This window comes from Triticum dicoccoides, chromosome 6B (genome assembly GCF_002162155.2).
Source record: "Triticum dicoccoides isolate Atlit2015 ecotype Zavitan chromosome 6B, WEW_v2.0, whole genome shotgun sequence".
In the NCBI taxonomy this organism is placed as follows: domain Eukaryota; kingdom Viridiplantae; phylum Streptophyta; class Magnoliopsida; order Poales; family Poaceae; genus Triticum; species Triticum dicoccoides.
Window position 1 is genome coordinate 468383475 of NC_041391.1, and position 11949 is coordinate 468395423.

The window sequence follows — 11949 nt, forward strand, 5'->3', positions numbered from 1 at the left end:
AATTAAGTAAACTGAAATGGTCTTGAAATTAATTTCACACTTATAATTGATGCTCTCTTAACTACACTTGGCCTACTGTGTTGATTTCGATGTGGAGAATTTTTAACACATTGGTTAGTTACTATTTGCGCTAACATTTGGCTCAATATATAGGATTGTCGACAGCGTTTGGATAGGGCTACAATGGGCTATGATCAGGTAGTGTCTTGACTTCTACTATGTCATTATCTATTTTTGTTGTTTATTTCTTCACGTTGGCCTGTGGTGCACCATGAATAAATGAATGATTTGACCTTTTTCTGAATACCATGTGGTTTTAATATTTTGTTTTTATACATATGGCCTACTAATTCCTATTGCTATCTTGCTTCTCAGGCCCGTGAAAAATTTGTGTCAGTGCGGAAAGGGACTAGAGCAGAAGTAGTGACAGGACTTGAGGAGGTAAACTGTGACAGCTTTTTCGTAATGGATGTTTTTCAGTGTGCACGCCACCTTCCTAATCCCGTCTTTACAGGATCTACAGAACGGCAAGTCAGCTTTCGAGAGATGCCGCTTTAACTTAGTATGTATCACCATTTTTTTCTCCATATAGCATTGTTATGTATATTATGTAACCATGCCAATGATTCTCCTGCAATGTAAGGAATTCAGGTTCATGCCCTTGCAAACATTGAAGCAAAGAAGAAGTATGAGTTCTTGGAATCAATAAGCGCAGTGATGGATGCCCATCTAAGATATTTTAAGCAGGCATGGATAGTCTCTACAGTTTAAGCTATCTTTGTTATATTATTGGTTGAAACCTTTTTGATTTTTTTCTTTGTTCTAGGGATTTGAGCTACTGAGCCAAATGGAACCGTTCATTCACCAGGTTTAATAATTGCTCCTTTGGCATATTGGTTTTGACCGATAATTATGATAACGAGGAGTGCGTTGACCTTAACTTATCGATGAATCTGCTAACTGCAATGTCTTAATGCAGGTTCTAACATATGCACAGCAATCAAAAGAAATGGCTATGAACGAGCAAGATAAACTTGCAAAGAGAATTCAAGAGTTCAGAACTCAAGAAGAAATTTCAAACTTGAGAATGGCTAGTAATGTAAACACATCTACGAGTGGTGATGGCATCCATGTTGTTGGTCTTCAATCCTATAAAAAGATTGAAGCCTTGATGCAGTCAACTGCCAATGGCCAGGTAGTTAATTGTCCATCGTTGAGTAAAAAAAACAACCAACAACAACAACGAAGCCTTTAGTCCCAAACAAGTTGTGGTAGGCCCATTGTTGAGTAAAGTATCATAAATAGTAGGCTAAAATACTAAAATTATATGGATGCTGCATTGATTCCCCACATAATGGTTTGGAGAGAACATGTAGCCCAGAGATAATACACATGTCTAAGTGCCGATGAACTTTTGTTTCTACTGGTGCTTGATTTGTTTAGGCACCTGTTCCCCACATAATGACTGTTTGGCTCAAAATCTAGTACTCCACTCTTCTATTATTCTCTTATTATAATTAAATCAGCTACATGTTCATTATATTTTTAATTCGTAATTATTTTCTGAAGTCTGTTGTTTTTCCTGATTTTTTTTCTTTTACCAGGTTGAAATAATTAAACAAGGTTATCTCTTTAAGCGTTCTGAAAATTTACGAGGAGAATGGAAGAGGAGGTATTTTGTTCTTGACAGCCATGGGACTCTGTACTACTATGGGAACAAGGGAAATAAACAATTGGTATGGTTAGCAATTTGATCATGGCTTGTTGGTCTATTTAAAACTTGGCACACTAAGTATCCTGAGCTCTCACCTTTTGCTTGCGTGAGTTGGTAGACTTATGTTTTGTAGAAATATATGTTTTGTGTTATTCATAGTTATAATTGATTTTTCATTGTAATTCATCTATATTTGTAATAAATATTATGTTTTCTACTCCCTCCGTTTCTGAATATAAGCCCTTTTAGTGTATGGACTGCATACGGATGTATATAGACATATTTTAGAGTGTAGATTCACTCATTTTGCTCCGTATGTAGTCCATATTGGAATCTCTAAAAAGGCTTATATGTAGGAACAGAGCGAGTAGTTATCTAATCCTTGATCACGGTTTTCATCACTCTTACTTACTTGCCATTTTCCTCTTTCAATTAGAATATGACCTATTTGTTTATGTTTGGTGATTAATCATTCTCTGTGTGGAAGGTATCAGACTGATGCATTTTTTTCCCATCAAGTGAATTAATTTTAAAAACGAGTTACAGTGGGGATCTTTCCCACTGTCTTTTGCTAAAAAATGTGGATTAATTTTCCAAGGGCTATGTCACTACAGTGCAATTTGTGCTCTGCAAAATTTCTGCGCAATTGATGATTATAGTGGGGATATGATATGTGCGGTGTTTGAGAAGTTATGCCATAAATGTGTTACTCCCTCTGTTCACTTTTATAAGACGTTTTAGACAGCTTAAATTGAACTGTTTTGAGTGTTGTCTTAAATGTCTAAACGGTCTTACAAAAGTGAACGGAGGGAGTATATAATTCACCCTAAGCAGTTGTTATTTGTTATTTATTGTATACTTACCTTGTTTTGTTCTTTGGAAGCAAGGAGTGGCATCACAGCAAACTGCTGAACCGGCTGGTGTATTTAGTCGCTTCAGATTCTTAAATCAAAAAGCTTCATCCCAGGGGGATGATTCTCTTTCATGTCGTACAATTAATCTCAGAACTTCAACAATTAAGATGGATGCTGAAGAAAATGATTTAAGATTTTGCTTCAGAGTAATCACCCCCATGAAGGCATACACTTTACAGGTAATTGTAACTGTTACCCCTTAAACTTTCTGTATATAGCACAAATTTTACGGTTTGAAGAAAAACAGTGTTTTGAAATGTCAGAAGAAAAACACATTGTTATGAACTTATGATATTCATTTTTTGAACAGTGATGCCATATGTTTCTTGAGACCCAATTTTCACTTTGTTGATGGCAGGCGGAGACAGAGGCTGACCAAAAGGACTGGATCGAAAAAATAACAGGAGTTATTGCATCACTGCTGAATTCACCATTCCCGCATCAGGTTTGCTCCGGTCTTCTCTTTTGTTGCATTCTACAGAAACACTTGGTTAGCTGTATCAAAATCTATCTAAAAAAACCCGCTTAACTGTTTGGTATCAAACTTCAGATATCTTATTGCAGCATCTGCTTTTCATAATCATGTTATACATTACTAGTGCTTGTCCTGCCTTAAGATTGGCTCCATTTTAGTGCAATTGCATGCATGCGAAAAACAGTCTTCTTCAAGAGAGTAAATTACATAAAACCACCACATGTGGGGCAACCTTCAAGCATAACCGCCACTTTTGGGAAAAATTTGCTAAGAGCACTACTTCTGGGACAGGAAGTGAAAAGTAACACTGAAGATCGGTTCAATGGTTTCGACAGCAATTCTGGCATGCTGGGCCTGCATGTAAGAGCTGACGTGGCTTAGCTTACGAAGACGCTATGTTGAGGTGGATGTGGGGCCAACTTGTTAGCTCTCATCTTCTTTCCAGCCTCTTCTCTGTCCTGCTTCTGAGCCTCTGCCCTCTCCTCCCGAGTGAGCGCCATCATCACCGGCGTTCCGGCCATGCTGAGCCACTCCACGTAACACAGGAGCTCCACCACGAAACCAAGAGGAAGTGACGTCAGCCAAATTTGAAGCCCCGCCGCCGTCTCCATCGTTGGAATTTGCCTTCTCGTTCCAAATTCCGACCGTGGCATCCACACCATGATCTCCTTCTCTGGTGCATGACTGGCATCACATCGACTCCTGGTCCCATTTAGCCATCTGTGGGGTTCCCGTGCATGGCTGGCATCGCATCGGCTCCTGGTCCCAAGAGTGGTGGTTATGTTTGAAGGCTGTCCTAAGTGTAGTAGTTTTACGTAGTTCACCAATTTCAAGTTAGTACTATACTAATTTTATCCTGATTTCATCTCATTTCAGCTGCCATACGGGAGCCTAGCAGCAGAAAGACATGGTTCTGCAAGTTCCCTTGATTCTGCTGCATCTCTTGAAGAGAGCAAAACTTCAGAGGCACACAGTGATGCAATAAACCATCTCAGGAATATCCCTGGAAACGACAGTTGTGCAGAATGTCGTTCTCCAGATCCTGACTGGGCATCTCTAAACTTGGGTATTCTTATTTGCATTGAGTGCTCAGGGGCTCACAGGAATCTGGGAGTCCATATTTCAAAGGTGCAATATCCAGTTCTTTATTTTTAGCACATTTACTTTTTCTGGCACCTTATTTACGTTACAACTGGGTTGGCTCTGTCATCCCCAAAAAGATTGTACTTGAAATGATTGGAGTTATTAACTTAGTGACAGTGCTAGTGTAAAGCTGTAAAATAGGAGCGTAATACTGTCCACTGCCACTGATCACTATTGAACATGGTTGATATAACTCTGTGTGGACTATGGGCTGCCTTTTGCTGCAATGTTAGTACTTGGTATCCTGTCAAAGTATCTTTATGAACTGAAGGATCTAGATTCTTTTGGTTCACCAGAACATAAAGCGATGATCTGTCCTTTTTTCCTCGATTGATCTGTCTTCTCGATCGATCATTACCTTCCTGTAGTTGCAGTCCAATTCCGAATTCTGAAACTGCTGGTACTGGACGTAATAATGAATTGTACTTGCCACTTAGGCCAACTCCGACCTAGGAATATGTTTTCATACCATGTATATTATATAAATATAATATTATATGATTCTATACTTGGTCGAACTTAATGTAGTTTGACTTAGGAAAAAACTAGAACTTGAAGTAATTTGGAATGGAGGGAGTATTTGTTAATGGGTATAAGATCTTCAGAACTATGCGAATACGCCAATGTTTGCTGTATATGATATTTTGCGGGCTTGTGATATATAGGGTTTTAATAGTCTTTTGATTTAGAGATTATACCATATCAAGGTCAATATTTCAACGGTGCAGCTGATGTTCTTATTTGATGTAGGTTCGGTCCTTGAGATTGGATGTGAAAATATGGGAGCCAGTAATTATTGATTTGTTTCGTGCACTTGGAAATGATTACAATAATTCCATTTGGGAAGCTTTGCTTCCGAAAGAAGGTCAAGGGTATGTTCAAGCAATATACGTATCGTGTTAACTAGTTCTTCTACTCAAGTTTTAAGCATTTCTCGTCCTAGCTACATCCCTCTTCTAAACATCGATAAGCTGTGGCAGATGACTGTTATACCAGCTGACAAATTTGGGCTAAACAGACCATGTGTACCTGTACAGATTGTTTGTACTTCTACATGTACTGTTTACAATTATTTGAGCTTTCTGGAAGTCTGGAACTCGTTTATACTTAGGATTGAATTTCCAATGAATTTTCAGTGTGCACTGAAATTCATTATGTGACAGGGCGCTCAATGGTTACCCTGATATGTTGGGGAGTCGCGGTGTCAGCATCCTGATACGTATCCAGTACTGATTCGCCCTGATGTGTATGGAGAAGTGTTGGAATAATTCTTTTCGAGAACATAGTTATAGGAATAGTTTTCTTTTGGCAAAGGGAAAATACTTTTCATACTCCGTCAATACTCGGCTACACACTCTGATACGCCATCTCCCTCATTGGGTGAGCGAAAAGCCATTGATTGGAGGGATTAGTTGTGTTGCTATTGATCGAGGCCAACAATGGGGCAGAGTTCCAGAGGTGTTGGTGCTTTACCAAGCAGGCGCGGTGTGGCCACCAACCAGATCTGGGTGTGTCTGTGTGTGGAGGAGGGATAGGATGGGGATAGTGGAAGCTTGTGAAGGTGCTTTCTACTTTGTAAATGCTAATAATACTTATTTACTTGGGCAATGATATTACTCAGGGTCCTCATCTATGGGTTTGAGTCTAGTCTTATTGGCTTTATTATTCTTATTATCTTCTGCTTCCTCTGTAAACTAGTATAGGACGTTTTCTAAAACATCCTAGATTAGTTTACAGAGGGAGTACCAATTAATCTTTCAATTTGATACTGCATCGAACATATATTTATACTCTTATAAAAATCGGAGTTGGTGGCGGTCCATTCACCCTCAGAGACTACATTACGTCGCCAAGAAATTAATTGCCACAATTATCATACATTATATGTAGTACACAGATGTATCACGGTTGATATTTTGTATGTATATTTTGAGATATTTTTCATTTGCTAAAGATTAGGTACTACGACGACACAACCGTTTAAACAATTCATGCAATAAAAACAAACTTTCTTTTACAGTAAAACAGTAGGGTAACCCCTATGTATATTTTTATAAATAAAGGGGGAAATATTAACAGGGTTACATGAGCAGTTAGCCCATATGCAACTAGTTTACAAGCCCAAAATGGCCACACTTATTGAAGGGACTCTAGCCAAGCAGTAAAGAAGAGGCTTGAAGAGGGGCCTTAAAAATAAGCTTCTTAGCAATGCATGAGCAATTAACTCCCGTAGCAGTGCAATTAACTTCCATAACGACACACGAGTATTTAGTAGTTTCTATATATTAAAGAGTGTTGGGTACTACTCCCTCCGTTCCACAATATAAGACGTTTCTGCAAGTAGCTTGCAAAAACGTCTTATATTGTGGAACGGAGGGAGTAGTAGTTTCAGGCGTGCAGTGACTTATTGTGTAATATTATTTACATCCATGCAGAATGGATGAGTCAAATAGCACTATCCTGTTCATGGAAAAGCCTAAACCTACTGATGCTTTCTCAATAAAGGAAAGGTTCATACAATCAAAGGTAAGCTCTTCTGTGCTGTCTGTGCGACTAAGCCTAGTAGCATGTTCTCGGTAGCTAATATATGACCGGTTGGGCATGTGCTGATTGAAATTTCCAAAAGGCAATCTTTCTGTGTTTATGAGCATTTGCACTAGTGGTTATTCTGCTTAGTGTCGGTTATTTTAGTTTGTAAAACTTCTGGGCTTTAGTGAGACAATCATCCAGTATATTGTTAGAGGAGCTTAGCAGCCTGATATGGTAGCATAAGATTTCTGGAACTAGTATCCACAAAATATCATATTGAGAGGTGTCAAAAAAAAAAATATCATATTGAGATCAATCGTGTTATTAAGTTTGACATCCAGTGTTTGCAGAATGTAGTTAGCAAAATTTGTACAGACCATGGGGATCCTTGTATGATGTAAGTATCCTTTGGGTATACCTACCTTACAGGCGAAGGCAAAGTTCAGTTAGTAACCTGACTCCTGGTACCTCAGTTACCTAGCATTCGGGCAAAAGAACGCCAAATTTAAATTCCAGTTCGTTACTACATTTGAACGCACCCCCCCTCCCACCACCATCGAATCTGGGTGACCCTCTTACCTTTTGGACGCTGGTTTTCCCTGCTTGGGTAGTAGACAACCAAATTGATCTTATGGCTGTTTGACTATAATCTTTGAGTTGAAATCGACAAGTTACATCATAATGAATGTAATGGCTGACTAGAAACTTCAAGCTTTCATGGCGAGTCTGTATCCAATGAAGTAATGCTGGCTGCCACACCCTCATCTCCCTGCAGATACTTTGGACTTTTGGGGATTAATAATATTTTGCTTCATGTATGAATTATAATATTGACTATAGTGTTGTTCCTCCAGCAGTTTTCACTATTCAGCCGATCAACTTCTGTATGTTATTTCATAATTCATTCTCATAATGATCTGTGCAGTACGTGGACAAACTTCTTATTGCCAAAGACACCAATCAAATTACCATTGGTATACTGGAAGCTATAAGGACAAATGATGTGAGAGCAGTGTATCACATTCTTGTGTTGGCTGATGCAAGCCCTAACATGACATATGATGAGTTGAACAACGATGTTAACCATGTTCTACCGGTAACAGACAGGAAATTATTTGATCCAGCCTCTTGTGAGAAAATAGAGGATTCTGGGAAACCAGAAGGTTGTCTGCAAGGCTGCTCCTTATTGCACTTGGCATGTCAACATGGTCATCCTGTACTAGTTGAGCTTCTGCTACTTTTGGGCGCGGATATTAATAAGCAGGATTTCCATGGACGGACACCATTGCACCATTGTGTCCAAAAGAGTAATGATGCCCTTACCAAACATCTACTGAAGAGGTAAGGTTTGAATTTCTGCTGTATAGTTGTCTGTTAATTGTATTTCAATATATTCAGTGCTTGGAGATATAATATAATGCTTGCTCATGCCAAGAGCTCCCTGTTTCCACTTAAGTACAGAATGTTTCAGAAGTACACTGATTTCTTTACAAGAAGACTGTACTTGTCTCTCTCAAAAAAGATTGGTTGGCTTTTTCATTTCATTCACCGTAATAACTAGACATTGAGAAATTTAGACACAGATATGATACTTGGAATCATTGAAGTTTCTATCATCCTGTGTCGAGGTTCACCGATCACTGTAAAAAGCAACCATGAAGGTTTTTTGTCATCTTAGTAGAAAGACTTCATATGCCATCTTCAATCAACAATATAGTCAATCACACCAATATAGTGGCCACCATACCGCTGTGCCTCCAGTAGGTCAGGTGACAGTGAGTGTGTATAGTGGTTTCATTTGCTTCTTGTGTGGTTTTAATTGGTGTCTGTTCCAGATCACATATGATAAATTTCAACAGACTAGTACAAATTGTGGAAGCAGTATGCAGAACACATTCTATTTTTCTTCTTATTATTACTATGATGTTCTGTGAATATCCTCTCGTTTCCCTTCGGAGAACATGAAAACAATAAATTATGAGTCCATTTTTGTGTCAGTAGTTTTATTTTAAGGATCCGAATATCCAGCGAACATCAGATTTTTAGACATGGCAAATCGAAAAAATTTCATGGCAAATTATGTTCGTCGAGGATGGCAAGTTTAGTTGTGGAGCATGGCAAATCCGTCTCAGTTTATTTTTTGCCAGAAAATTGCCGTGCTTGCGAACTAAATCTGCCGTCCGTTTGATTGCCATGCTGAAAATCTGACGTCAGATTTCTAGCATTTCCGTATTTTAATTGGGCCCCCTTCTTCACAGGGGTGCAAGAACAACAATTAAAGATGGTGGGGGCCTGACTGCTTTGGAGAGAAGAATGGAGCTTGGAGCAATAACAGATGAAGAATTGTTCATATTATTTGTGAGGTATGACCGACAGTAGGGTTCAAAAGCCTCAAGTACTCGCGCCATTTGGGTGTTTTACTGTTTCCAGAACTTCAAACTGAACTCAAGTTATTATATTTTGATGATCTCTAGGAAGTAAAAAGTACATATATTTAGGGAAAGATGGGGATCAAACATCAGCAATTAAACGTGGAACCAACATTTCTCTATATGAAATTAATCTGAGCGGGTTCTCCGTGTTCAGCAAAAAACCATCAATTATTTTTAGTCCCCTAGTTTGCTCATAATTATTACTCCATTAACTGAACAAGTGAAAAGAGTATTTGTTTAACAAAAGCGTCCTCTATGGGGCATAAGGTTGATGGCATTCAACTTCCATGGGCTCAATGATCTGTTGTTTTCCTACATCAACTGAACCTGTTTGAATATAGTTTGCATCACTAATTGAGTCACTGTGATCAACTTGGTTAGAGAACATGTGGATTTGAATAAATTACGTGTGCAGGTGATTGCTGAACCATACTAGGTTGTACCGCTGTAGCCTTAGCAAGCAAAGCTCGTCTGTATCTGAAGGGGTCGTGCCACCTGTTTTAGCTTCTTTCTACACTTGTACATCGGAAGACAAGACAAACTTACTGGAGATTACTGTATCTGACCTTTGCACTGTGTCGCTCCTTTGTATTACAACTATAGGCTAGTGGTCTAGCATACATGCATTATTACATTTATTTATTCGTATACGATGATTACTCGAGTTTGTATGATTCCCCTGTTGTGAAGCATATCATACTATACTATATATACATTTGGGCAATTGTAAGCCCGTTTTATCTTGCGTCATCGTCTGATTTGCAATTGTATTTGGTGTTCTGAATCTTAGTGATCAGTTGTTCGCCGCTGTTCTTAATGGCATCACATGGTTAAAAAGTTGCACTAGCGTAAATTCATAGTTCTCCCTCCGTAATGATCTCGCCTAAGCAGTGTTTAGGCCTAGGCGTTCTGCTGTCGCCTCACACCACAAGTTAGCTATACAAAAACCACTAAGGATATTCTCCCTCTGTTCACAAATATAAGGTGTTTTGGATATTTCAATATAGGCTACATACACGAGTGGACAAACACACTAAAATATACTCCTATCTATATGCATCTGGTTCACAAAAAAGTTAGAACATCTTATATTTGTACAGAGGGAGTACAAAAATAAGGTTATAATTTCTATCTAAACTAATCTGAGCTGCTCATCTAGCACGTAGAAGCCACTGTATGGAAGAGTAAACGACCTTGGCGGTTTTGTACGCCAGTCTTGCAGTGAGGTAGAACACTGAGGGACCATGCCGGTACTTGGTAAACAGATCCTCGAAAGGTCATAAACATCCTCGTTATCATGGCTTCTTTGACAATGGTTCGGGTGCAGTGGGTGCTGTTGTCCGCAATGAGAGGGGAGAAGCTGTGGCTGGAGGGGTGAGAGAATTGCTAATGTGTTGAGTCCAGCTTCAGCGGAGGCAATGACTCTGTTAAAAGGGTTGGTCCTTGTTGAACAGTTGGGCTGCTCCCCGGTTACGTCGAATCTGATTCTCTGAAACTTGTCCAGCTCTGGAATGGTATGACAGAAGTTCTGAGCCGGCAATTATGGCCGAGTGCTTTGCGATTACGCACCGGCTGGATCATGTTTCTCTCAAACACTGCTCAAGGGATGCTAATAAGGTGGCTCACATTATAGCTAAGCGTGCTTTTATCAAACTGGCGATCCTCCGAATTTATAATGCCTACTGTAGTTAGCGATGTAACAGTCCCATTTGCTTAATAAAGAGCCACACGACATTCCTTTCGAAAAGAAAAAAACATCCTCGTTATCATGGCTGTTGCCGATGAAGCAGGCAGATAAGTCATCGTCCAAGGTGTACTGTGTTGCCTAGACTGATCAAAAGATTGAATCATAGGATAAACCAGACGTCAAAACTGTAGTGTAAAGGAAGAGATAAGGTTTGAATCGCACATTGACTTTGCCATCGAATCTTGTGCTCCATCAAAGTCAATACACAGTTAGCATGGAGTGCCTTCAATCAAGTGACTCATGTAGCCTCAACCAATACATTAACCAAATGATTACATACATAGTCCCTCTGTCCAAAATAATGTTGTTGAGGCAGGATTAATTTCACAGCACAGGAACAAGGACGCGACCTAAACCGAAACAGCCCCCGCGCCGCTCCCTCCCCGGAGCGACACGGGCGGCTCCCGCCTCCGCCTCCGCACCTCTCTCCTCCCGCCTCCTTCTCCCCCTCGCCGTCGCCGGTTGCCTCCGGCAGGCAAAGCCTGCGCGGAGCCGGCGGCGGCGGGGCATCCTCTTGCTGCCGCTCGCTCGTGGGATAGGGATACGACGTGTGGTCGGCGGCTGACCGGCGCTTGGCTCCGGGGCGGCGTCCCAGCTCGCGGTGGAGGAGGTCTCCGGCGCGCTGTGCCGGGATCTGGTCGCGGCGGCGGGCGCGCCACGGGCGAGCGGTCGCGGTCGTGGCGCCCGTACGGGCCCGATCTGGACCTCACGAGATGTGGCCGGCGCGGTCGGTGGTGCTGGGATGGACGGAGGCTCGGCCCCCTGCTGCGCGTCCTGGTGGAGCCCTTGCTGCGTTCCTCCTGCTTGGTGTCGTGGTGGTGCCTGCTCGAGTTTCGGTTGACGGGCTGCGGATCTGGCAGCTCGTCCGGCGAGTTGGGGTGGGGTGGCGGCCCTCCCTCCCTGCCAGGGATCCTCTCTGGATGTGCAGCGTGCGGCGGCCGCGCGGTGGAGGTCTCCGGTTGTCGGGGCGGCAGGCGGATGACGCAGTTGGCGCG

General features: G+C 41.1%; 1 protein-coding gene across 3 annotated transcripts in view; it reads left to right on the top strand.

Moving 5' to 3' along the window:
• Positions 1–9957, top strand: part of LOC119322206 (ADP-ribosylation factor GTPase-activating protein AGD2-like) — a 20709-nt gene extending 10752 nt beyond the window's left edge. For 2 of the 3 annotated variants that reach the window (XM_037595703.1, XM_037595705.1), the window contains 15 exons: positions 154–198; positions 376–441; positions 515–562; positions 652–747; positions 827–868; positions 980–1195; positions 1605–1736; positions 2598–2807; positions 2987–3073; positions 3980–4231; positions 4997–5118; positions 6682–6772; positions 7701–8116; positions 9034–9138; positions 9623–9957. In XM_037595703.1, the coding sequence (XP_037451600.1) occupies positions 154–198; positions 376–441; positions 515–562; positions 652–747; positions 827–868; positions 980–1195; positions 1605–1736; positions 2598–2807; positions 2987–3073; positions 3980–4231; positions 4997–5118; positions 6682–6772; positions 7701–8116; positions 9034–9138; positions 9623–9626 (1932 nt within the window). In that variant the 3' untranslated portion in view covers positions 9627–9957. The remainder of the gene's footprint in view (positions 1–153; positions 199–375; positions 442–514; positions 563–651; positions 748–826; positions 869–979; positions 1196–1604; positions 1737–2597; positions 2808–2986; positions 3074–3979; positions 4232–4996; positions 5119–6681; positions 6773–7700; positions 8117–9033; positions 9139–9622) is intronic. The other variant, XM_037595704.1, reaches the window with a different exon arrangement.
• The last annotated feature ends 1992 nt before the right edge of the window (positions 9958–11949 follow it).